This window comes from Elephantulus edwardii, unplaced genomic scaffold (assembly GCF_000299155.1).
Source record: "Elephantulus edwardii isolate Elephantulus edwardi_28Jun2011 unplaced genomic scaffold, EleEdw1.0 scaffold00361, whole genome shotgun sequence".
In the NCBI taxonomy this organism is placed as follows: domain Eukaryota; kingdom Metazoa; phylum Chordata; class Mammalia; order Macroscelidea; family Macroscelididae; genus Elephantulus; species Elephantulus edwardii.
Genome location: NW_006400111.1, coordinates 677,157 through 701,788, shown reverse-complemented (window position 1 = coordinate 701,788; position 24,632 = coordinate 677,157). Strand labels below are relative to the sequence as shown.

General features: G+C 40.2%; 1 protein-coding gene across 1 annotated transcript in view; it reads right to left on the bottom strand.

Moving 5' to 3' along the window:
- LOC102858345 (voltage-dependent calcium channel gamma-3 subunit-like) overlaps nucleotides 1-20,628 on the bottom strand; it is a 201,343-nt gene extending 180,715 nt beyond the window's left edge. The window contains exon 1 of the mRNA XM_006902043.1: nucleotides 19,789-20,628. Coding sequence (XP_006902105.1) covers nucleotides 19,789-19,999 — 211 coding nt within the window. The 5' untranslated portion in view covers nucleotides 20,000-20,628. The remainder of the gene's footprint in view (nucleotides 1-19,788) is intronic.
- Between the last annotated feature and the right edge of the window lie 4,004 nt (nucleotides 20,629-24,632).

Genomic DNA, 24,632 nt, shown 5'->3' with positions numbered 1-24,632 from the left:
GGTTGGTTCCAACTCTATGATACACAACAACAACAATGTTGAATCATCCATGCCTACTAAGTATGAATTTCACTTTGTTGCAATGTTATGAGTATTTTTTAAATATGATATTGGAGTCTATTTGGCTGATATTTTGTTGAGCATTGCTGCATCAATGATCATGAAGTGGATTTGTCTGTAATTTTCTTTTTAGTGGTGCATTTGCCTGGCCTTAATGTCAGGTTATACTTGCTTCATAAAATGAATCTGGGATGATTTCATCCTTGTCTATGTTCTGGGAAAGATTGGTGTCAACTATTTTCTAAGACTAGTAGAATTCTCCAGTGAAGCCATCTGTGCTAGAACTTTCTTGCAGGGAGGGAGTTTTAATGATTTTTTTCCATTAAATTATTTTTTGTTTCTATTGTTATTATGTACCATGAAGTTGGAATTAACCCATAGCCAACCCTTCAGTGGGGTTTTAGAGGCTGCAGATTGCACGAGCAGAGATTACCTATCTTTCTCCCAGAGTATTTGGTAGATTTGAACCACTTACCTTAGGTTGATCACACAACTCTTTAAATAGGCCACCAGAGCTTCAATACCTTCCTTTCCTAAAACCTAGAAATAGTATTTTCAAATGGTACACAAAATGTTCTTGAGCAAAATGAAGAGTGATTTCAGTTCATATAGGATTTCAATTTCCAGTCTTCTTCCATTTACAGCTTCTGAAAAGTGACTGGAGGATCAGCTTTGAGTTATTTCCAATTTGACAGCATGTAACAATAACTATTTTAAGGAAGTTGTCTATTTATTCAATTATGTTAAAGTTTGATTTCTGTATTTTGGGGCTTCACCATTAAGCATAGATATTTATTATGGTTGTCTTCTCTTACTGGATTGGCCTATAGTCATTATATAATGGCCTTCCATATCCCTCATGCTAGCTTTTTCTTTGAAGTTTTTATTCTTTTTTTTTCCCTCAGAAATTAATAATGGCAATCTTGCTCTTTTTCAGTTGACATTGGTTTGATATATTTTCCACTTTTTTATTTTTAGTTTATTTTGCATCTTTGTATCTAAGTTTAGTCTCTTATAAAGCAAAGTTTGATGTGTCTCATTTTCCTATTCATTCTGCAACTCTCTGTTTGACTAGGGTATTTAATCCTTTATATTCAGTATAATTACAGAAAAATATTACTTTACTGTTTTAATTCTGTTGTGTCTTTTTATCGTGGTGTTGATAATTTTTCCCATGTATTTTTCTACACTGAGTTAATCTTATTGTTTGTTTTTATTGTTGTTAAGTGTTATCGAGTATGACTCATAGTGACCCTATGAACCAATGATCTGAACCCTGTTCTATAATTATCATCATTTCTCTAATGCTCATGGAGTTTGCAAAGGCATGTTGTTTAGGAAATGGATGCCAATCCTGTTTCCAAGCCTATCTTAATCTGAGAGCTCTACCAAACACTGACCACCATGGGTAACCATTATGGCATTTGACACCCTAGTGCCACAGCAACCCCAAGTTACCTCAGTACAGCAAACTAACAGACCAGGGTTGTACTAGTTAGAAGAATGTTCTTCCCAGAGACAATTAATACCAGGCCCAAGGCCCCAACCAACTTTTAAATACAAAGGCCCACCCACCAGGTCCTGATTGATGTAAACAAGAGGCTTCCAGACCACAGCAGATTGTTAGCTATATCCAGGAAATCCAGTTGACCAATCAGCTCACCCACTTTTGTGAATGAAATAAAAAATGACCAAACAGTTTATTCCAAACTTTAAACTAAAACAAGCAAACCTAACCTTCAGAAATCAATTGCTTCATTTTTCCAGTTGATTTTGTATTTACTGAGTCTTTAGAATTTTTTTCATTCTTATTTTGGTTAAAAATTGTATTCATTTTCTTTGTGGCTACCCTGTAATTTCTTTTTTTCTTCTTTAGTTTAAAATTCACTGGAGGGTCAGCTATGAGTTAGTTCTGACTCAATAGTACGTAACAACAACAACAACTTTAAAATAGTCTTTAAAACAACAAGTTTATACAACAAATTTAAAACATTACTTTGACTTCCTCTTCATTTGCAAGTTCTGTAATAATACCATTTATTCTCCCTTTTGCTTTGTTGTTATCATTATTTACAACTTGATGTTTCTGGCTGACTAATATAAAATCTTGGAAATGTATTTTATTTGTGAAAAGCCTTTATTTAGCTAAATTACAGGTACTGTGATGTGTCTTTAGCTCAGGTCTGATGGTGTTGATTCTCTACCCAAAAAATACCCTTCGGCATTTCTTACAAGGGCTGGCATGCTTTTTACAAATATCTTTGATTTCTGTTTATGTGGAAATGTTCTGGTTTTGTCATCATATTTTAGGCAAAGTTTTGGTGGTTAGAAAATTCTTTCAGGGTTTTAGATATGTAATCTTATTGCCTTTCTTGCCTGCATAGTTTCTGTCAAGAAATTAAAGAAAGTCGTTTTATGTTCCTTTTTGTAGGTCAAAGTGTGCTTTTCCTGAGCTGTTGTTTTGGAAAACTGTATTGTAAGAAACGGTGCTGCAATTCCAAAGGCAAATGGTTCAAATTCACTAGCTGCTCAGCTGGAGAAGGATGGGCAGTCTCCTCCCGTGTGATTAACTGCCTCTGAAAACCCAGGGGAGGGTCGGCTGTGAATAGGTTCTGACTTGACAGTACACAACAATACTATTTAGTAGAATGTTTCTTTTGGGGTGGATCTTGTATAGGGTTCTTTGAGTGTCTTGGCGGAATATATATATATATATTTTTTATCTTTTAAGATGTTAGGGATCTGTTCTTCTGTCCTGGAATTCCAGTCACACATTGTTTTTCCTCTCGATAATGTCTCACATCATTTTTAAGCTTTCTTCATTTTCTTATTTTTTTCTCTCTCTGAGCTTTCTTCATACAAATTAATGTCAAAGGATTTGTCCTTTAATTCACTAATGCAGTTTTCTACTGATTCAGCTCTGCTCTTTTTTCCCTCCAATGTGTTATCTATTGCCAAATTTTTTAGTTTATCTTCTGAATTTCTATTTCCTGTTTCTGTATGGCTTCTAAAGGTTTGTTTTCTCATTTTTCCTTTTATACTGTTTTCCTGAACTCTTCTAGATATTTCTTATGTTTTCCATTATATTGTTTGTAACTTCCTTAATTTCTTGAAGGGCTCAATCTATGTGTTTTGAACTCCTTACCAGGCAATTCCAGTTTGATATTTTTTCCTCCAGGGACATTTCCCGATTCTTTATTTTGGTCACCTGCTTAAACCATCTTGCTTTTTGTTTGTTTTTTAAATTATTTACTGTCTCTGAGATATTTTGATATTTCATATTTATTTATTTGTTATGTATTTTCTTGCTTCATTTAACTTTTCTTTCTTTTATGATAGGACACATGGTGGCATAATCTATTACACGTTGAGGTGCTAACCAAAAGGCCAGTCTTTTTAATCCAACAGTCATTCTATCAGTCAGAACCAACTTATAAAAATGGGTAATTTTGGGAGCTCTGGTGGCCCAGTGGCAAGAAGCTGTACTGCAATCCCAGTGTATGTGGTTCAAATCCACCAGATGTTCTACTGGAGAAGGAGGGGCAACCTCCTCTGGTACCAGTCAGATCGGATTTGACGGTACACACTCAAAAAGTAATAAAATAAAATATTTTTAAAAGTGGGTAGTCTCCTCTGATCTCATAAAGATTTACAGCCTCAGAAAACTGACATAGGGACGCCATGAGTTTGAATTGCCTCCATGGCAGTAGGGCTTTGTTTTGATATGGCAGGGAGTGTGTACTAGTTTGATAAGCATTGAGGTACTTTCCTCTTGTCTCTAGAAAAGAAAAAAAGAAGAGGAAGTAGTATGAATGAGTGTGTGAGTCTCTGTTTATTGGTGGCGTAGAGCAGTGCAGGACAGGAAGACCCTGGGTGAGATGGATTGGGAGAGTAACTGGAGTAACAGAGGTTGGGATGTCAGAATCAGTGAGACTGGCTCAGGACAGGGCAGGCTTCAGATCTGCTGTACACAGATTTGTTACGAATTGTGGGTGACTAGACAGCACATAACAACAACAGAGCAGTGCAGACAGCGTCAGCCACTATCTGCTGTTGATCTAGTGGTGCTGGAACTAATGGTAGAGCTCATTCATTCAGTGGGGGAGTAGATTGACAGTGTAATAGGTGTGACTAGCTAATAGGGGGCCATCCTTCTTTGTCGTTTCAGGCTTGTTTACACTGTGCTTCTGTCTTACTGAGTATTCATGAAACTGGCTTCTTCTTATCTGTGTATGTTGTCATCTATGTCTTAAAATAGCTCTGCTGTGACTGGCCTCTGCTCTGTTTCCTTTCTATTCCTTTTCCCAGTAAGTGCTTCATTTAATTCTTTATCTTTTCATTTTATTGTTAAAGTTCCAAGATTATCATCTGTGCTTGCCTCCGGAAACCCTATGAACCTGGAGAAAGGATGAAAGTCACGCAAGTGTTGAGGACTTTTGTTCATGAGACACCTACAACTCGACCACACTTAAAAACAACAACAACAATAACAATTTGTTTTACTTAGTTTTTCAGTTCTTTGATGTAGAGGGCCTGGGATGATGTGTCACCAAGTGCTCCTCCAGCTATTAAACTTTACTATATTTATCTACATTGTTTGGGTACAAACTTCAGAACTCCACTCATTTAGTGCCATTGAGTTGGAACCAACTCATAGCTGACTCCTGTCTCCAGCATGTTTCTGTGGCCACAAACTGCGGGGGAGTAAATTCCCCGGCTTTCTCCCACAGAGTTAATGATTTTGTCTGTTTCCAAGGGCTTTTCTACTTTCCCCCCCTTAAACATTGATGTTACTTCTTGTTGTTGCTGCTTTGTGCGGTCGTTTGTCACTCACAGTGACCCTTTGCACAAATGTCACTTAGGGTTCTGTTATCTCCATTTTCATGACTTTTCTCTGCCCTTTCTCATATGTTTTTATGTCTTCTGTTACATCTGTGCTTGAATGGCACTACATATCATCTCAAGTTTCATCTCTGTCCTAAATCTTGTAGTGTTGTGTTGTGTTGTGTTGTTGTTGTACACTGTAGAATTGGAACAGAACCACAGCTGACCCTCAGGTGGATTTTCAGAGGCAGGTAATTGCATGGGAAAAGATTGCCCATTCTTCTCCCTCAGAGCAGCTGGTGGCCTCAAAGTGTGGGCCTTCTAGGATTGCAGTGCAGATTATTGGCACTAGGCCATCAGAGCCCTGGAAATCTTGTACTAGTGATTCTTACTATTTTTGGATTATAAGATTCTTTCCAGAAAAGTGCCCTTTCACACACTATTTTCCAAGAAGTATTACAAGGTGCCATTAGCTCTGGCACGTGAGTTTGAATCCATCAGCTATTTCATGAGAGAAAAATGGGTAATCTCTTCTCACACAATTTATAGCCTCTAAAAATGTGCTGCAGGGTCAGCTATGAATTGCTTCTGATTCCACAACAATGACTTTGATGATTAGCAAACTGAACTTTAGAAACTGTTGTGAAGAATCTTGCACTCTAGAAGTCCACGTGAAATCATTATTGTTTACCTCAACTAGGCTACCTTCCCACAGGAAAATCAGTGTATATGTATTGCTGAATCTTTTCTCCCCAAATTTCTTTCTAATGCCTCTTTTATTCATTGTCAGTAGAAATGCTGGTTTCCAAGATTTCTTCTCTTTGCGCATTCTAACAGGTATTGTTCTTTGTATACCTTTGGTTGTTGTTTTTGTGTACCAACCCATAGCTGACCCATAGCAGGTGTTCAAAGACTCTTGTTTGCATAGGAGGACACTGCCCATCTTTCTCCTGAAGAGCTGTTGATGGATTCAAACTCCTTACCACTGGGCGACCAGAAGGGCTACATTCTCCTGGATGCCATAAAAAAGAGAGAATCTCATTGACTTTCAGCTACTCGTTGTCTTAGGAAGAGGGTAAGGACTACTCAGACAAAGAACTAAGTGACAGTTCTCAAAGGAAGAAAAGAGAACTAAACAGAATATCTGATTGGATGAAGACTTTAGGATATAGGAAAATAATTCAAGAAAATAAAAGAAAGTCAATAGTATTGGTATTTTCTAGAAAGAAAACCTCGTTCTAATATCTTATATATATTTTTACAGCAAGAGGCTGTGTAAAATGCCAGATAGCAAATATATTATACTTTATGCACTAAACAATCATATAAATGATACCTTGCGGAGATAAAGATATATGAAACTTTGATGTTCTAGTGGTAAGAATTTGCACCGCAATCACTGCATGAAGGATGGGCAATCTCCTTCCATGCCATTAACTGCCTCTGAAAACCCGCCGCTCTGACTCGATGGTACTCAGCAACAACTATGTATGTATGTATGCATATATTTATGTATGTATATGTGTGTGTGTATATATAGTGAGTGTATATATAAATATATACTATGTATTATATACTATATATTATATATACTATATATTATATATACTATATATTATATATACACACATAGAGAGTATCTATGTAAATATATCTATATATTGTTGTTGTTGTTGTTGTGTACCGTCAAGTCGGAACTGACCCATAGCTGACCAGGCCAGTGGGTTTTCAGAGGCAGTTAATCGCAGGAGAGGAGATTGCCCATCCTACTCCTGCAGAGCTGCTGGTGGCCTTGAACTGCGTGCCTTCAGGATTGCAGTGCAGCTTCTTGCCACTAGGCTGTGTGAGCACGAGCACATTCTCATACTGTTCTGTTGCAAAAATGTTCTCATTTTATTTATAAACGCACACATTTTAAATTCAGATGGTTCTGTTTGTTATTGTTGTTGTACGTCATCAAGTTAAAACTGAGCCATAGCTGACCCTCCAGTGGGTTTTCAGAAGCAGTAAATAGCATGGGAGGAGACTGCCCACCTTTCTCCCCTGGAACAGCTGGTGGATTTGAACCTTTTGCCTTTGGGTTGGCAGCACAACTCCTTATTCACTAGGCCACCAGAGCTCCTGCTCATTTATGTGCTGCAGAATATTATTATTTTATTAATTAAGAAAACATTTAAAAGTGTGAAACTGTTCTAGAAAAATAAAAATGAATGAACTATATTTTAAGTTCATGGCTAGGAAGGCTCAACACTGTCAAGATGTACACGCTGTCCAATTTGAGCTATACATTTAGTGCAATCCCAATCAAAATCTCAGCAAGTTATTTTAGGATAACAATGAACTTAAACTAAAGTTTATATAGAAAGGCAAAAGACCAGACTAACTAGCATAATACTAAAGAATTAAGTCAGAGGACTGCGCTACTCTATTTCAAGATTTACTAGAAAACGACAGTAACCAAGACAGTGCATAATTGGGAAAAATCATAGACAAATAGATCAGTGGTATAAAAGATAAAGTGCATAAACAACCTCCAGTGATGTTAAGTCAGTTTTACCCTACGATGACCCTACCGTAGAACTGCCCTATAGTATATTTAAGACTGTAAATCTGTATAGAAGCAGACAGTCACATCATTCTTCTGCTAGTTCAAAACTATCAAAAAACTTCTGTCTAATAGCTGAGTGTTTTAAATGCTGTGATACCACTTTTAAGTTTATCAATACACCAAAACAAATATGGTCAAGTGATCTTTGATAAAGAAGCAAAAACAATTCAGTGGGGAAAAGGTAGTTTTTTCCTATCAATGATACCGAAACAACTTGATGTCAACATACAAAATATATTGGATCAAAATACAACACTCACACCTTTCACAAAAACAAACTCAAAATGGATCATATACCTAAATATAAAATGCAATACTGTGAGTCTTTTCAAAGATGGTATAGAAGAGAATCTACACTGACCTTTGATTTTCCAATACTGTTTTAGATATACAATATTGAAAATATGCTCTGTGGAATGAAAAATGTATAGACTTGTCTTGATTAATAGCTAAAACTTTGCTCTAGGAAAGCATTGTTAGAAAAGTGAAGTCAAGTTATACACTATTTGAATTTATTTGCATAACATATATCTGATAAAGAACTTATATCTAAAATGTAAAAAGAACTCTTCAAATGTCTCAATAAGAAAACAATCCAGTTTAAAACAAAAACAAAAACAACCACAAACAAACAGGCAAAAGATCTGAACATACATCTCACTGAAGAAGCAATAAAGATGAAAATGTACATAGGAAAAGATTCTCAACACCACGGGCCATTGGAAATTGTAGACTAAAACAACCAGGAAGAATCATTACCCAGTCATAGACAAGTGAATTCCAAGACCTGGCAACTTCATGTTTCAGAGTAGGTGTGTATTCCGTAGAGTGCTTTTGATTGGTTTGTTTTATTCTGGCAAAAATATACACCCCAAACCATTCAACAACATAATTTTCACATTTAAAATTCATTGATATTGATCAGTTTTCATGCAACGCCATCTTTATCACAACCTTTTCCCCTAGACACTCTACTACCATTAATATTGGTTTTGTGTGCTGCTGAGTTGGAACTAACTCATAGCTCACCCTCTAAGCAGGTTTTCAGAAGTAGTTAATCGTATGGGAGGAGATTTCCCATCCATGGTACTGTGGAATAGCTGGTGGATTAACTTCATACCTTTGGAATTAAAGCACAGCTTCTTACCAGTAGGCCACCAGAGCTCCCTACCAACAACATTAATATGTTGTTGTTAGGTGCTGTTGAGTCCAGTATGACTCACAGTGACCCTATGAACAACAGATCGAAACCCTTTCCTACTCTGTGCCGTCCTCACAATCACTGACACACTCAAACCCATTGCTGCAGTCACTTTCTCAGTCCAGCAGATTGAAAGTCTTTCTCTCCTTCCCTTTCTTCCACCTTTGTAAGAATGACCTTCATTTCCAAGGAATAATCTTTCTAACAACATGCTCAAAGTATGTAGGATGAAATTTCATCACCTTTGCCTCTGAGCAGTATTCTGGCTACACCTTCTCCAGGACATGCCTGTTTTTTTGACAGTCCATAGGACATTCTGTATTCTCCTCCAACACCACAATTGAAAGGCATAAAATTTTTTTCTGTCATCTTTATTCATTCTTCAGCTCTCAGATGCATAGCAAGTGACTGACAAGACCATGACCTGAATCAAGTGCATCTTAATCTTTAAACTGACATCATTGTTCCTCAATATTTTGAGTAATCCCTGACCACAGACTTTCCCAATGCAACATGCCTCCTGATCTCTTGACTGCTGCTACTACATACATTGATCCACTTAATTGTGGATCCAAGTAAGAATAAATCATTGACAGCCTCAATCTTTTCTCCATCTATCATGGTGTTGCCTATAGGTTCAGTGGTGAGGATTTTTGTTTTCTTGATATTGAGATAAAATCAGTATTGAAGAATGTTGTGTCTAACCTTCTACAGCAAATGTCTCAAGTTCTCATTTTCAAACAGCAAGGTTTTGTCATCCACATAATGAAGGTAAAATGAGGCTTGACATATAATTCAACAATTGTGCTCCTAGGTATTTACCTAAAGGAGTTGAGAACCTATATACACACACACACACAAAAAGTCCAACCTGCATATGACTGTTTACAGCAGCTTTATTCATAAGTGCCCATAACTGGAAGTCTTCAGTTTATGAATGAACTAGCAAACTGTGGTAAACCCATTTAAGGATAAACATTAATGAACTAAAAGTCACAAAGCTGTGGAGGAACCTTAAATGAATATTGATCATTGAAAGGAGCTAATCTGAAAGGCTCAATATTGTAAGATTCTAACTATATGGCACTGAAGGCAATGCAACTACTCTAACTATATGGCACTGAAGGCAAGGTAAAACTATAGAAAGGGTAAAAAGATTAGCGTTTGTCAGAAGTCAAGGGGTAAGGTCATTATGGACGGGAAGATGCTGAGAAGTCTTTAGGGCAGTCAAACATCCCCTGATATTATGCATTTATCAAAAGCCATACATTTTGCACTCCTTCTACTGTCTGCTAAATTTTCTGTAAACCTAAAACTGCTCTAAAAAGATAATATATTCCTTTTAAAAGAATAAAGACATTTTAAACCTATAAGCCATTAAAAAATGGGCAGTAGGTCAGACTTGGCTCATGGAGTGCAGTTTGCTAACTCCTGAGATATGTATCGTATCAAAGCAATATATACACTATTTAAGGCTTCAGCTTTAGATTGTTAAGAGTTAAACCGTGGACAAAATATATCCTGTTTCTTGGCGAGTCTCAATTTAATGAAGTATAAACATGAAAACAGCTAGATTTTTACTTCCAATTTTGTTTGAAAGTTGAAACAAGTTCATCTTTCATCATCTTCTTAGGGATATTTTAGAAGATATCTTCATTTTCCACCCAATTTTCATTGTTAACATTTCCAACTGTGCTTAAAACTCCCAAATGTGTCTCTGGATCAAAATTCCATGTCTATTCCTCTTCTTTCTGTTTCTAGCTCCTCAGTTTCAGGTCCCTGCTCCCCAGTTACCTTGTGGCAGAGAGCAAGAAGCCAAAAGGGCATTTCATTTAACTGAGTGAGGTTGCAAACCGTTTTGTTCCTTGTTCCTGCTTCTCCAGCTACAGTGGATAACCAGGGCTCTCTGAGTGATGGGTGCTTGCATCCTGACTCTCATTCAGACACATATCTGGGTCATTGGAGGGTCTTGTGAAGCCCTCTGGGTCTCTAGTTGACACAAATAGTTTGCATGTAATGACTAACAAAGATTTGACTCATGCAGCGACACTGAAGAAGAAAAGCCTGGTGAGCTACTTTCATAAAGATGAAGCCCAAGAAACCTCACAGATCAGTTTCACTCTGTTAACATGAGAGGTTGCTGTGAGTTGAAATCAACACAACAGCAGTGGGTCTGGTACAGTTTTACTAGGGTCCCCACCCCCCACCCCACGGCATGCTTCCCTGATGTGGAACATCTGTTTCTACTCCCGCTTTTGCTGTCCCACCTGGACAACTGATTGTCTCGTGATACTGGGGATGACAAGTGGCCTGTCCTTTATAAAAATCCTTCCTTCCTTTGGATGGACACAGTTCTGGACTGATTCGTGCAGTTTAGTGGGTCAAACACATACTTGCAACCCCTGCTTCAGTCCTAGGCTAGGCAAAGAGGTGGGGAAGCATAATGCAACCCTCACCAGAGTTTTGCAATGCGTTTGTTGGCCTAAGAGGCTGTCCTTTCTCTCATTTACCTTCTTGCCATTCCAACTAGGCAGGCCCAATGCCATTACCTCTTTCTAGTGCGTAGGCACGCAGTTCAAATCCCCCAGCTGCTCTACAGGAGGAAGATAGTCAATCCCTACTTATGCTATTTACCACTTCTGAAAACCCGCCTGAAAGGTTAGCTCTCAGTGGGATCTGACTTGAAGGCACACAACGACAACTTCTTCCTGCCTCACTTGTGGTGAGACAAGCACACAAGCTGCTTAAGCAAACGCCCAAGCCACAAAGACTCAGACATAAAAACACCAGTTTCTCCTTGAGCACCTTCAATCTTCATGAGTGAAACTTGTTGATACCATAGTAACTCAGTGAAGAACTAACTAAAAGTACTGGGAGGAAATGGAGGCTTGGCAGTAAAGCTATAAGAATGTCTGCTTCTCCTTTGTCTAAGCAGCAAACAGGGGGCTGATGGGGCAGTGACTAAAACTCTTGGCTGTCAGCCAGAAGAGTGGTTGTTCAAACCCACCAGCTGAGCCGTGGGAGAAAGTTGTGGCAGTCTGCTTCTGTGAAGATTTACAGCCTGTATCCCCTGTGGTGCAGCTCTGCTGGGTCCTAGAGAGTCCGGATGGGCAGCTATAAGTTCAGCAGCAGTGGGTCTGGCTTGGGGTTTTTTTGTTTGTTTTTTGTTGTTGTTTTAAAGCAGGGAGGCAATGGAAATTGCCTGTAATTAATGAATCAAGAATTAATGGTTTTCTATGATGTGGAGAAACAGAAGCCCTCCCACATTGCTAGAAGGGTCATAACCGCTGTAAAAAAGTTTGGCTATTCCTCAAAAAGTCAACTGTTGAATTACTATACAACCAGCAATCTCAAGACTAGATATATACTCAAAATAAATGAAAACATGGACTCAGACAGACACTTGTGCACCAATGTTCACTGTAGCCTAATTCATAATAGTCAAAACAAGGTGACAGCTCCAGGGTCCATCGATAGATGAAAGTGTAAGCAAAGTGTAATATTCCCTACAATGGGATATTATGCAGTCATAGATAAAAATGGTGTTTCCCAACCTAAGTGCCCATCAACAAACGAATGGATAGAGAAGTTGTGGTATATTCACATAATGGAATACTATGCTGCAATAATATTCAAAATGGGCTACCCTGGAGGACATTATGCCGAGTGAAGTATCTCAGTCACAAAAGGACAAATACTGCATGGTGCCATTGTTGTAAAGCAGGACTGACCTCGGGGTTGCTGGGAGACTGAGAAGGATGGGTTCAATAATGTATACTGCATTAAAACAGATGAGGGAGAAAACTGTTTCAGAGGGAAAATTATTAGGAATTTTTGTCATGACAGGAGTCCAGAGCAAAGGCTGTATAGTGGAGTGGACCTAGGAGAAGGGATTGTAAAACAATGAAAGAATTTTTCTTTACTTTTCCAAAAGTGTAGTGTACTAAGGGGTAGGGGTGGGAGGGGAGAAAAGTGCAACCATGAATGAATGGAAATCCAAAGTCTGTAAATTTTCATTGAAATTAATAATAAATTTTAAAAAAGAATATTTTTTAAAATTGCGTTTCCGTACATGCTATGGCATGGGTGACTTCTGAAACATTATGCGGAGTGAAATAATTGAAACACAAAATTATCTGTCTGATCCCACTACATCATACCTCAAATAGGTAAATGCACAGAGACCAATATTTACTCGTGGCTTAGTGGTAAGGAATTGTGTTGCCAACCCAAAGATACGGGGCTCAAATCTACCAGCTGCTCTATAGAAGATGGGCAATATCCTCCCTTGTGATTTATTGCCTCTGAAAATCTGCTGGAGGGTCAGCTATGAGTCGGTTCTGACTCCCTGGGACTCAGCAACAGCTGCAGATAGAAAGGAATAGGGACAGTCATGGCCAGGGGAGGAGGGACATCACATTTCTGTTAAGGGTGACAAACAAAAATAAATTAGGGAGTAACAATGGTGATACAGCATGGATGCAATAGAAGTTGCAGAAGTTTACATGAATATGATTAAAATACCAAATATTTTGTTACATATATTTTATCACAATAAAAAAAAAGAAGACATCACTTAAATGTACTGAGGAGCTTCAAAAAAGAATTAAAGCAAAAGCAGTTAAAAGTATTCACTACTTTTATTTTCCCATTTCACAGATGAAGAAATCGAGGCTCAGAGATGAAGTAACTTCTAAGGTCTTCCTGCTGGTAAATGGTGGCTTTAGGTGAGAGTCTTGGTCTGCCTGATTCCAAGTCCCTTATGCCAAGTTCTCTGTGGTCTCTCATAAATTCTCAAAGGCACATTTGTTTCTAGGGTTTGTCTCTTTAAAAAAAGATACTCTGGCATAGTCATGGATGAAACCAGGAAAGCTAGAGCGGAGCCAAGTAGTTTTTCCAGCTTTCTCTTCGACCTCAGAAAATTGGTTTCTTTGAAGAACGCTGGAGACACACTAGTTAACTGTTTGACTGGTCGGTCCTCTCTCTCATGTTTCTGTCAAATTCCAGCCCACCTTCTTCTACTCTCTGCCTCAAGTGCCTTGTTAGGAAAAAGCGTGATGTGATAGGAAAGGAACAAGAGAAGGTCAGGAGAAGAGAAGACAGTAAGAGTTTTGGCTTCCGTTTCCACTTACATCTATAAGAAGATCCAATATTAAAGGCCCCCAGGAAGCGCGGGTGCCTCATTGGCTGTCAACACAAAGGCACGTGGTTCAAATCCACCAGTTGCTCCAACTGGAGAAAAATGGCACAGGAAGATCAGCTAAAGAGATAAGTTGAGTGGAGGGGCAGGAACTACTTCTCAACACTCTTTGTGAGCTCCAGAGATATAACAGTCCTCCAAACAGAACCCCTGCCCTCATGGAGTTTACATTCTTCTAGGGGAGAGGTGAGATGTGGAAACATACATGAAAGCTTCTACCATAGGGTTTGGCACACAGCAAGTGCTCAAAAAATATGTCCTTCTCTCAAGCCTGCCCTCAACCACGTCTTTGCAGTTTCCCCAAAGGCTTTTGAACACATAAATAAAGCTGGAACCCCATCTGGCTGAAAAGCATGCACCATCTGGAGATTTGAAAATATGGGGGAACTTCTAATGATTGACTAATTTTTTTTTCTCTTCAGTTTTTCAGCCAGATGTTTCGTGTCATTCGGCCCCATCTGCAGCAAAAACAGCAGTTTTGTTGAAGTTCTTCGCCATCCTTTTTAGTTCCTCATCCTAACATTCTGAGGAGACTTTCTTCTAAGAAGGGAGGACTTTTTAGTGAGCCAAAACCAAGGTGATCATTGACTTATAAAGAGCCGCTTAGGAATCAAATCTGAAAATACACAAAATTTGGGCTCAAGGGGCCTTTTAGGTAACATTCAAAACTTAAAACTGGTGACCATAGGCCAAGTTCAACTATGAGTGTAGTTTGGCTGGCACACTGTTCTCAAAGGTAAAATAGTTGCCAAGTTTTAAAATATTGATATGTTTTTCCATAAAAAAAATTAATATCTGGACGAACTCTGGTGGCCTAGTGGCAAGAAGCTGCACTGCAATCCCAGAGGTGTGTGGTTTGAATCCACCAGACGCTCTGCTGGAGAAGGAGGGACAATCTCCTCCTATATCAGTCAGATCTGATTTGACTGTATACACACACACACACACCCATACACACACAATAATAAAATACAATAATTTTTTAAAAAAAATATATTGCTATCTTGTTTTGGAAGCAGGCATGGTATCCACTTCCTAAACAACTTGATAATTGATGACAGTTATAGAAAGAGTTCAGGCCTATTTTGTTCATAGGATCATTCGACGGCAATAAACAACAACATTTATTTACTCAGAATGTTTGACAATATTCAGTCCAAAAATCAACTAAAATCAACTAAAGGCAAGAAATATTTGCCCTTATATGGGACTTGTGCTCTCTAATTTGCCATAGTCCTCATAGTCTTCCCTAATGTCCCTACACTGAGATCATATTAGTTAGTTCCATTCATCCCTTTATATGCACAGTTATTCCTCCCTCCCCAGAACTGAGTTACACTGATTTTGAAATTCTTATTTCCCATTTCCAATTACCTGCCTAGTCCTTGTGGACAATTGGGTTTGTTCCCACTTAATGTCAAGCATGGGAGTTCCAGTGGCTTTGTGGTAAGGAACTGTGCCGCCAACTCAAAGACATATAGCTTCGATCCGGCTGCTCTGGGGGAGAATGATGAGTAATCTCTTCCCATGTGATGTGTTGCCTCTGAGAACACACTGAAGGGTCAGCTATGGATCAGTGCCAGCTCAGTGGTACGCAACATGTTATCCAAAGATTTTATTTTAGAATTGGATAAACTGAGGTCCAAAAGAGAGAGAAATAACATGAACACTCCTCCGCAGGCCTAGTGGTTGGCATTGCCAACCCAAAGACACGTGGTTCTCCCACCAGTTGCTCCTTGGGAAAACAATGGGGAATCTCTTCTCATGCAATTAACTGTCTCTGAAAACCCACTGGGGGGTCAGCTATGAGTCAGTTCCAACTCAAAGGTACAAAATAACAATAATTAACACCAGAATTATGACTGGCACCCAAGGTTCCTTGCTACCAGCCCATCAGAGTTTTGTACTATCTTAATACATCGTTTTGATTTTATCTAGGACTTCAAGAGGGTTTCTTAATGAAAGAGTCACATATTGAGCGTGCTCTCATTCAAATCCACACACTGCTATTGAAAACACACACAGCAGGTTGGGGCCCTACTTTGTGAATGCCTCCTGTGCCTTTCAGATAATGAGTCAGGCGTTCCTTTGGGCCTCTCAGTGTGGGTGTCTCCACACAGGCCGATTGTTTTCTCAGTCAAAGCATGTCCTTCGCTGCCTGAGTCTGTGCCTGTCTGGGAGCTCCTTTGCCCCTGCAGACTTTCCATGGACATGTTGAGTGTTTTGAGATCCAGGTCTTTGGAATGGAAAATCCCACGTGTCTCGACATTCTTGTGAGCGAATATTTGTACCAGTGACAAACAACCAACCAGAGCACCAATTAGCATTTTCCAGCAAATGCTCAGAGAGGCATATGGCTGAGGCGACCTATTGCCTAAACTCAAATTCCAGCTCGGCTGCTCTTACATGTGCGACCTTGGAAAAGTTAGGCATTTGTCCGGGCCGTAGTTTCCCCACCTTTACAATGAGGGCAGTCATGGTACCTACATCACGGAGCTCCTTGGAGGATGAAAAGCTAATTTTTAACAATTCATAGAACAATGCCCCCACATACTAAGTACTATATTAGAATAACATTCTTGTGGATAATAGAAATGAAAACAGTAAGTGTCCTTTCTCTCACTTGAGTGATGCAACCCTCAACCCCAGGGTTGCTGTGGATACTCAAGAAATGCTAGTTTTAATATCATAACTGTCTGGGAGTCTTTAAAAAAACATCCCATTGAAGACACTCACCCAAACTTAATGAAACAATGAATCTAGATGCAAGATGTGAGAATATTTTTTTCTCTTAAGAAAAAAAAAGCTTCTTGTAGGATTCTAATCATTAGCCTCATTTAGTAACAAGTCTTCTCATATTTATCAATATTGCAGAACTCACTACTTCCTAAAACTATGTAACACAAAAGTCTTTCCTAGGCCACGTAGGACATTTCCAATACCTTTCCTAAATGATAGCCCTTCAGATATTTGCAGATAGGTATTTTGTCCTTTCTGAGCATGTTCTCTTTTTGGACAAAATAGCCACATTTTCTCAGGGCTCTTAAAAAGTATGGATGGTCTTGGTGCATTCCACAACATGGGGAACCTTGGCATTATGCTGAAAAGGATAAATCAATCACAAAAGAACAAACACCATATCATCATACCTATTCGAAATAAGCAAATATAAAGAAAACGAAGATTATTACTGGTTATCAAAGGTGGGAGGACAAGAGAAAGAGCCATTGTGATTTGGGGACATTGAATTTCTGTCACAATGGTGTGGAATAATTTAGAAAATTATAATGATTGCTCAACATGAAGAATGTAATCAATGTCACAGAATTATACATGTAGAGAATGTTGGAGAAAAAAGAAGCAAAAAAAAAAAAGAGTATGAGAGAGCTGACTCTTTTCGTTTGATCCCTAAGAAAATTGAGCTACAAGATACTACAGTTATCATCTGACATTTAACTGACCAGAAAATGAAGGTTTTGAGGCTCTAGGACAAACAGGAGCTATCAACTGGCAGTTGGTTGTGAACCTTCATTCTAGAGGCTGAGAATGTCTTGTATGGATGTGGCCTCCTGAGTGTGCCTTCCTGTGCAGAAATCTGAGGTTCCTGAAATTTCTTGATGTAGCTGGCATATGAAGAAGAATCTTGGCCCCACACGTCAGCCAGGTTCCTCTCGATGTTGATTATGTAGACATATCCATAGTTAAAACCCAATTCATTCACGAAGAACTGTGCATCTTACTGTATGTAATACTCTAATAAAAAGTAACCAAAACACTTAGAAAAACAGAAACAAATTTTCTCAAAAGGATTCACCTTAGATTGGGCCAGTTGGATAGCCAGCTCTGCATAAGAATACATCGTAGATTAGCAAGTTACCCAGAATACCTAGATGGAGTGTCAGTTCCTTGCATAAATTGTAGGTGTGAGGCATGGGGGTGAATATGAAATCAACCATCAGCTGAGACATTTTGAGCAAGAATTTAGGAATTTTAGGCCTTATTTTATACTGCTGTGGTAGATGCCCCCGGTCTCCGGAATATAATTATAGGGCAAGTGAAAACTGGTGTTTAATTGTGCATTCCAAGGCTTCGTTGCAAGAAGCTGAAAAATTGAAAATAACTGAAACATAGTATTTGTGTGTGTATATATATGCCATTTATACTTGAGGTACAATTCAATATTTTATATCATTCCCAGAATGATGTAGGTCTCATTTAAAACCATAGCTTAAAAAAGATGTAGTCCAACTCCTTGTTGCCGTTAAAGCAAAAGATGTTCTGGAATTCCTATAAGGCGACTGAATGACTTCACCCTAACTGACCACAAATGATCCTAAATATAATCTTTGTCAATGTTCAGAAAAGAATTATTCTAGAAATCCTGTCAGTACACCTGACACTATATAAGTTTTGAATAGTATTAATCCAACACCACTAATAGCAACACTAAACTAAACTTTCCCAAATTAATAAACTGAGCACTTGAAAGGATTAATGTCTTATCCAAGGTCACACAGCTAGTTTCTAGAATTACCCATGACTCCTGATTTCAAGCACAGTGGCTCTTGCTGCAGTCAAAGTGATCCTTTCCTATTCGGGCCTCCCACCAGTTGCAAATTTGCACTGGAAGCATAACCAATTGTAGTAGTGCTACAGTTTGGGGAGCAGTCATGCAGGGTGTCAGGACATGGAAAGATGGTCAGGAAATGATGCAATATTAAACTAGCAAGTGATGTCATAGCATGATTTCCTAAACGATTTACATAAATGCAAGTTCCCAAGAAACTCTGGCAAATGCCAGCCAGTGGGAATGCTGCATGAAGAACCAATGGCAAGCAGGAGAAAGGAGCATAGAGGAACCCAGATGTCCTTGCCCATCACTATGACAAGCTCCTGAGATTTCTCATCAACCTGAGAAAACTCCCTACTGCCTCTCTGATCTAGTGACTTCCCTCAGGCTCTCAGGCTCCAGAAAGCTGTCCTTTCCTCCTTATCTTTCTGTTTACTTGCACAGACATCCAGCCATTGCCAATGATGCAGAGAGTGACTCCCAGTGGGGTGAAAGCAAGTTTGGTAGTGACACAGGTTACTCAAGGACGTTACATTTTAAAATTAGTCTATTTTCTTCATTATAATTGAGACCTAATCCTTTAACATAGCATTTCAATAAGGTACAGGTTCAATTCTCCAGTTCTGGAAATGTCAATCTCATGGGAATGAATTTGTTGGGTTTTGGAGACGATGCATGAATGAAGAGAAACACCCAGACAGCAATTTTGTTTCGATCCCAAATAGTGCAATACATATTAATAAAGAAGTTTTCTTAACATAAGAATGTATATGTGCAAAGGAGGACAGGCTCTGATGTGTCATCCTAGAACTGATTGTCAATGGAAGTTTATAAAAATACCTAGTTAGACCAAACTCAGGAGAAACTGATACGACTATGTCGAGAAATAAATAGTTCAGATCACATCATGCCAGGTCAAAGCATCTCTCTGATTTTTCCTTTCCTCTGCTTTTCCCCTTCTCCCCAAATACCCATTGCAATTCAATTTAAGCAAAGCTAAAGACCCCATCAAAAGCCAGAGATCAAAGCAGTTCCCAATACGTCTAGAGATTTTTGGATTTGAAGACTTCCCTCAAATCTCATTCTCATGATGCAAAAAAAAACAAAACAAAACAAAAAAAAACAAAACCAATCAACAACAAAACCCAACCCCGTCGTCTCACCCAGCACCCGTCTTTCTGAGAACAGAGTCTGGACACCTGCACAACCTCAGCCACAGTCGCAACTATTTCTCTTTCCCCATCACTGCCTGCATCTCCTCAAACACCCCCCCGGAATACCAGACACAAAATTACGTGGAGCAATTGAGAGACATTTGTAAATACCTTCTAGGCAGCAGGTCCTCCACAGCCCTGAATGGGTCATTACTTCTTCATTCTTCCTGCTGGTTTCATTATCACTTGTAGATTTAGTCCTGCACACACCTCTGGAATATAACCAGTAGTCCGTGCCCACTGCAATGGTCATTAAACTAAAAGCTGCAAAGGCTCCCACAGTGGTGATCAACATCTGGATACCTCTGTCACACATCCTCATAATTCTTCATGGTATTCTGGACGGCTGGGAGTTGGGGGTGGTGGTCAGTGCCAGAGGAGAAAAATCACTCTGCAGCTGGGTAACCTAGGGCAGGCTCTTCCAGCAATCCTGATCTCCTTTTGTCAGCATCCACGGAGACTTTGAGAGAACTGGGGTTTCCTGGCTGGAGCTCCCTCCAGTTCCCTGGTTTACTTATGGCCCTCGGAAGGGTGCAGACTCCAGAGGGTTGGTCCACATCACTGCTGCCTTCTGAGGGTCCCCGGATTCCTTTCATTCCTAGCGAGCTTGGTATAGATGAGGGTCTGTGCAGGGCATGGCTCCTGGTGCCTGGAGCTACCAGCTCGGTTTGAGATGCTTCTGGCTCCTCACAGCCCCAGGAGACTCAAGGCTAAGAAATCCAGAGAGGTCTCTGTGTGTGTGTGCGTGCGTGCGTGTGTGTGCGCTTGTGTGTGTGTGTGTGTGCGCGCGCGCGTGTGTGCGCGCGCGCGCGTATGTGCTGGGGGTGAGGGCGGATGGCAAAAAATAGCACTGCTGGGAGGCGAGTCGCTGAGAAGAGTGTTCACCGCTTCCCCAGCCTCCCAGGAAAGCTCTCCGCCTGCTCCCGACACCCCCGCTCAAACTGGAGAAAAAGACAGTCCTGGGGCGGGGGCCGGGGTGGTTTGCTCTGGGGGTAAAAGGCTGGGGTGCTGAAAGGACAGCTCCCTCGCCTGTTGCCCCGCCTCTGCTTTCCCAGTGCGCGAGCGTTCAGGTCCGTGGTGCTGAAGGGACAGCTCCCCGCCTGCTGCTGCTGCACCTCTGCCTTTCTAGAGTTCAGTGGGAGACATGGGGTGCAGAAGGGACTGCCCACCCCCTTCCTTCCAGTCGCCTCTCAGGCTAGCCAGCCGGCTCGGTTCTGCCGAGTCAAGCCCACGCTCCGCTCAAAGTTTCCGGCGTCCAGGGCAGTCAGCGCCCTGGCTCCTCGGCGCTGCAGCACCATCCTGCCCCTTCGCTCCTGGAAGGGTTAAGGGGAAGGGAAAGAGGCCCACAGCGCGTTCTGGCGCACTCTCGCACTCTCGGCTCCCACCAGAAACGGCTTCTCCCCCTACCAATGAGCCAGTCAAGTTTGCCTCTTGCTTCTGGAGCCAACTGGGGAGACAGAAGCCACGAAAGACCTAGTCTTCTTAAAGGGACCGGAGAAGCCCGGGAGACGGGTTTTATGGCTCCCTTGGGCTGGCAAAAAGTGTTGTCGTAGGCACATCTGGGTATAGTCTGTCTCAATTTGGCTCCCCAGAAAACAAACCAATATGTCTACCCTCCATTCTCCGGAGCAAAGGTTTACACCGGAGACAAACGTGCTCAAATGAGACCGGAACTGTTCATATACATACAATCACGTATTCCTAAAAGACCCAAGGAGCTACACGTACAGAGAGACACTTCGTCGTGCACCTTGCAGGGACTTTGAGGCAGAATATGTGAATTTTGGCCTGTGACTACATCTCTCACATATTTTAACACTCTTGTATTTAAGGGAGTGATGGATTCAAAGTGAAAGAGTCACTGAAAATTCTTTCCAAAGGTCTCTGAGAAGGTATCTTGTTAACATTCTTGTCTAAGTCAAACCTTGAGGCAGGTGAAGTCAGTCCTGCAAAGTGCACATGAGATTGTACACTTGAGAGCTGATGGGACTATTCCTTGGAATGAGCCAGTGTTATAAAAGATCAACAGTGAATTGGCTCTTTGTTATAATATCTTCTGGCGTGTGGGATCCTGGGGTGGTGCATGCCGGCTGACGGGGTTCAAGTCCACTTAGGGGTGCTTTGAAAGGCTTGTTGACGTGTTTCTGAAATGGCAGCTGTAGAAAATATCATGAAGCACAAGTGTGCTATCAAAAACACGGAATCACCACAAATCTGAGCAGACTCGGTGGAAACTGAGACTGGAATGTTGTCTTCTGCGAACGTACACTGAGTTGACTAAGGCCGTTCAGCAGAAACCTCTTTATTATTAGTGGGGTCTGTGTGTGTGTGTGTGTGTGTGTGTGTGTGTGTGTGTGTGTGTAGGGTGTTTCCTCCTATGGTTTGACAGGCACTCTGGTGGTGGCTTCTTGTTGTTATGTACCATCAAATCAGAATCAACTCATAGGCGACCCTCCAGGAGGTATTCAGAGGTAGTAAGTCATATAAGAGGAAATTGCCCATCCTTCTCCTGTGAAGCAGCTGGTGGATTTGAACTAGGTGTCTTCAGATGATAAGTGCACTTCATTACCACGGAACCACCACAACTAAGGTGTTGTGCTGCCAAACCCAAAGGTATGCGGTTTGAATCCACCAGTTGCTCCACACCGAAAACTCTGTAGCATCAGCTATAGGTCACTTCCAACTGGATGGTATGCAAATATAACAAAGACTGATAGGTTGTTTAGACAATTCCTGATGAGTCCACAATCAATATTGGAATGTTATTTAACTGGGCAAATATGTGAGAGACAAACATGGATACACACTCTCCTTTGGTGCAATAACAGAATGCTTCTATCCAGGTGACTGAAAAAGACAATTCAATGGTTATTAAATACAGCTCCTAACTCCCAAGTAACTTTGCTGCTTTTATTTTGACATTAAAGCTTTTTTGACTTGAGTTTGGTACTAGATATATATACATACAAGTGCATGCCTACACTTGAATGGGTAGTTACAAGTTTTGATTTGTTTGAATGTATTCCTATGCTATGCTCTATGTTATTCCTATGTTATGAGGTCTGAGTATCTGTAAATTTGCTGTGGAAGTAAAGTATATATATGGCATCAGAATTAGAGGAGGAGTCATCAACAACCTGTGTTATGCAGATAACACAACCTTGCTTGCTGAAACTGAAGAGGAATTGAAGTATTTGCTGAAGAAGGTCAAGAATTGCATTCTTCATTCAATATGGATTGTAGCTCAACATCAATAAAGCAAAGGCTATCCACACTGGACCAATTGGCAGCACTATGATAGATGGGGAGGAGACCGAGATTGTTAACAGCTTCAGCTTACAGGAAATAAAAGGATGAATTTCATTACAAAAATCTGCTGTCAGGGTTCTATCCAAAGTGCCGAAGAGTAATGATGTCAGTCTAGAGACTATGGTGTGCCTGATTCAGACCATGGTCTTCACAATTAATTGCTATGCACCAGAGAGTTGGACAATGACTAAAGATGAGAGAAAAAGAATTTATACTTTGAATTATGGAGTTAGAGAAGAGTATTGAACATACCATGGACTGCCAACAGAACAAACAGGTCTGTCGTAGAGAGGATGAAACTAAGTTGCTCCTTGGAGGCAAAGAGTTTAAAACTCCATTTTACATGCCTTGAGTATGTTGCCAGGAGAGATCAATCCTTGGAGAAGAACATCATACTTGGAAAGGTAGAGGGACGGTGCAGACGAGGAAAACTCCAGATGAGATGGATTAACATGGTAACTAGGGTAGAGGGAGTAGGTAAGCAGGAGGCAGTAAGATTGGCTCAGGATAAGCTTTAGAGCTATTGTGCCTGGGGTTGCTGTGAGTTGCAAGTGACTGGACAGCACACAACAACAATATATTGCTATAGGCCGTGTGAAAGTGTGGCAAATGCATAGCTGTGTACATATGCAACTGAATGCACCTAGATCAACTTATTTACATAATCAAACCTACACTATCCATGCATGCTTCACACACCATTCATGCATGTTTCACAGTTCATAAATGCTGATTCAAGAAGCAGGAATGCTAAAAATTTACCAAATATTAAGTTGCAAATAGAGATGTCATTTGACCCAGCAATTCCACTACTGGGAATATACCCCAAAGAAACGATAACTGCCATCCAAGCAGATATATGCACACCCATGTTTAGTGCAGCTTTGTTAGCAATAGCAAGGAGTTGGAAACAACCCAAGTGCCCATCAACAAACGAATGGATAGAGAAGCTGTGGTATATTCACACAATGCAATATTACGCTGCATTGAAAAACAAGGAACTCATGCAATATTATTCAAAATGGGTGACCCTGGAGGACATTATGCTGAGTGAAATATCTAAGACACAAAAGGACAAATACTGCGTAGTTCCACTGTTGTAAAACGGGACTGACATCGGGGTTGGAGGGAGACTGAGAAAGATGGATAAATAATGAAACAGATGAGGGAGAAAACTGTTTAAAAGTGATGTTTGATTAGGTATTATCATGACAGGAGTCCAGAGCGAAGGCTGCATAGTGGAGATGGAACTGGGGGGAGGGATTGTAAAACAATGAAAGAATTTTACTTTTCAAAGAGAAGAGTGTACAGGAGGTGGGGGAGGTGTGGGCAGGGAGAAAAGTACAACAATGAATGGAAATCCAAAGTCTCTGTAAATTTTCATTAAAATTAATAATAATATTTTTTTTAAAAACTTACCAACTATTCAAAATAGAATAAAATATTACCACCAGCTAGAACTTAAGAGAATGACAAGAGATAGTGGGCAAAGGTATGTAAGACCTTCTACAATTTACTTAGGGGAGTTTTTAATAAAATAAAAGTTGTTCTTGCCTGACTGAAAATAAACCCAAGAACAAACCCATGCGTCTGTAACACAGAGGTGAGGGGAGCTTTGTGGTCTATCTGGTAGGGGCAGCACTGCC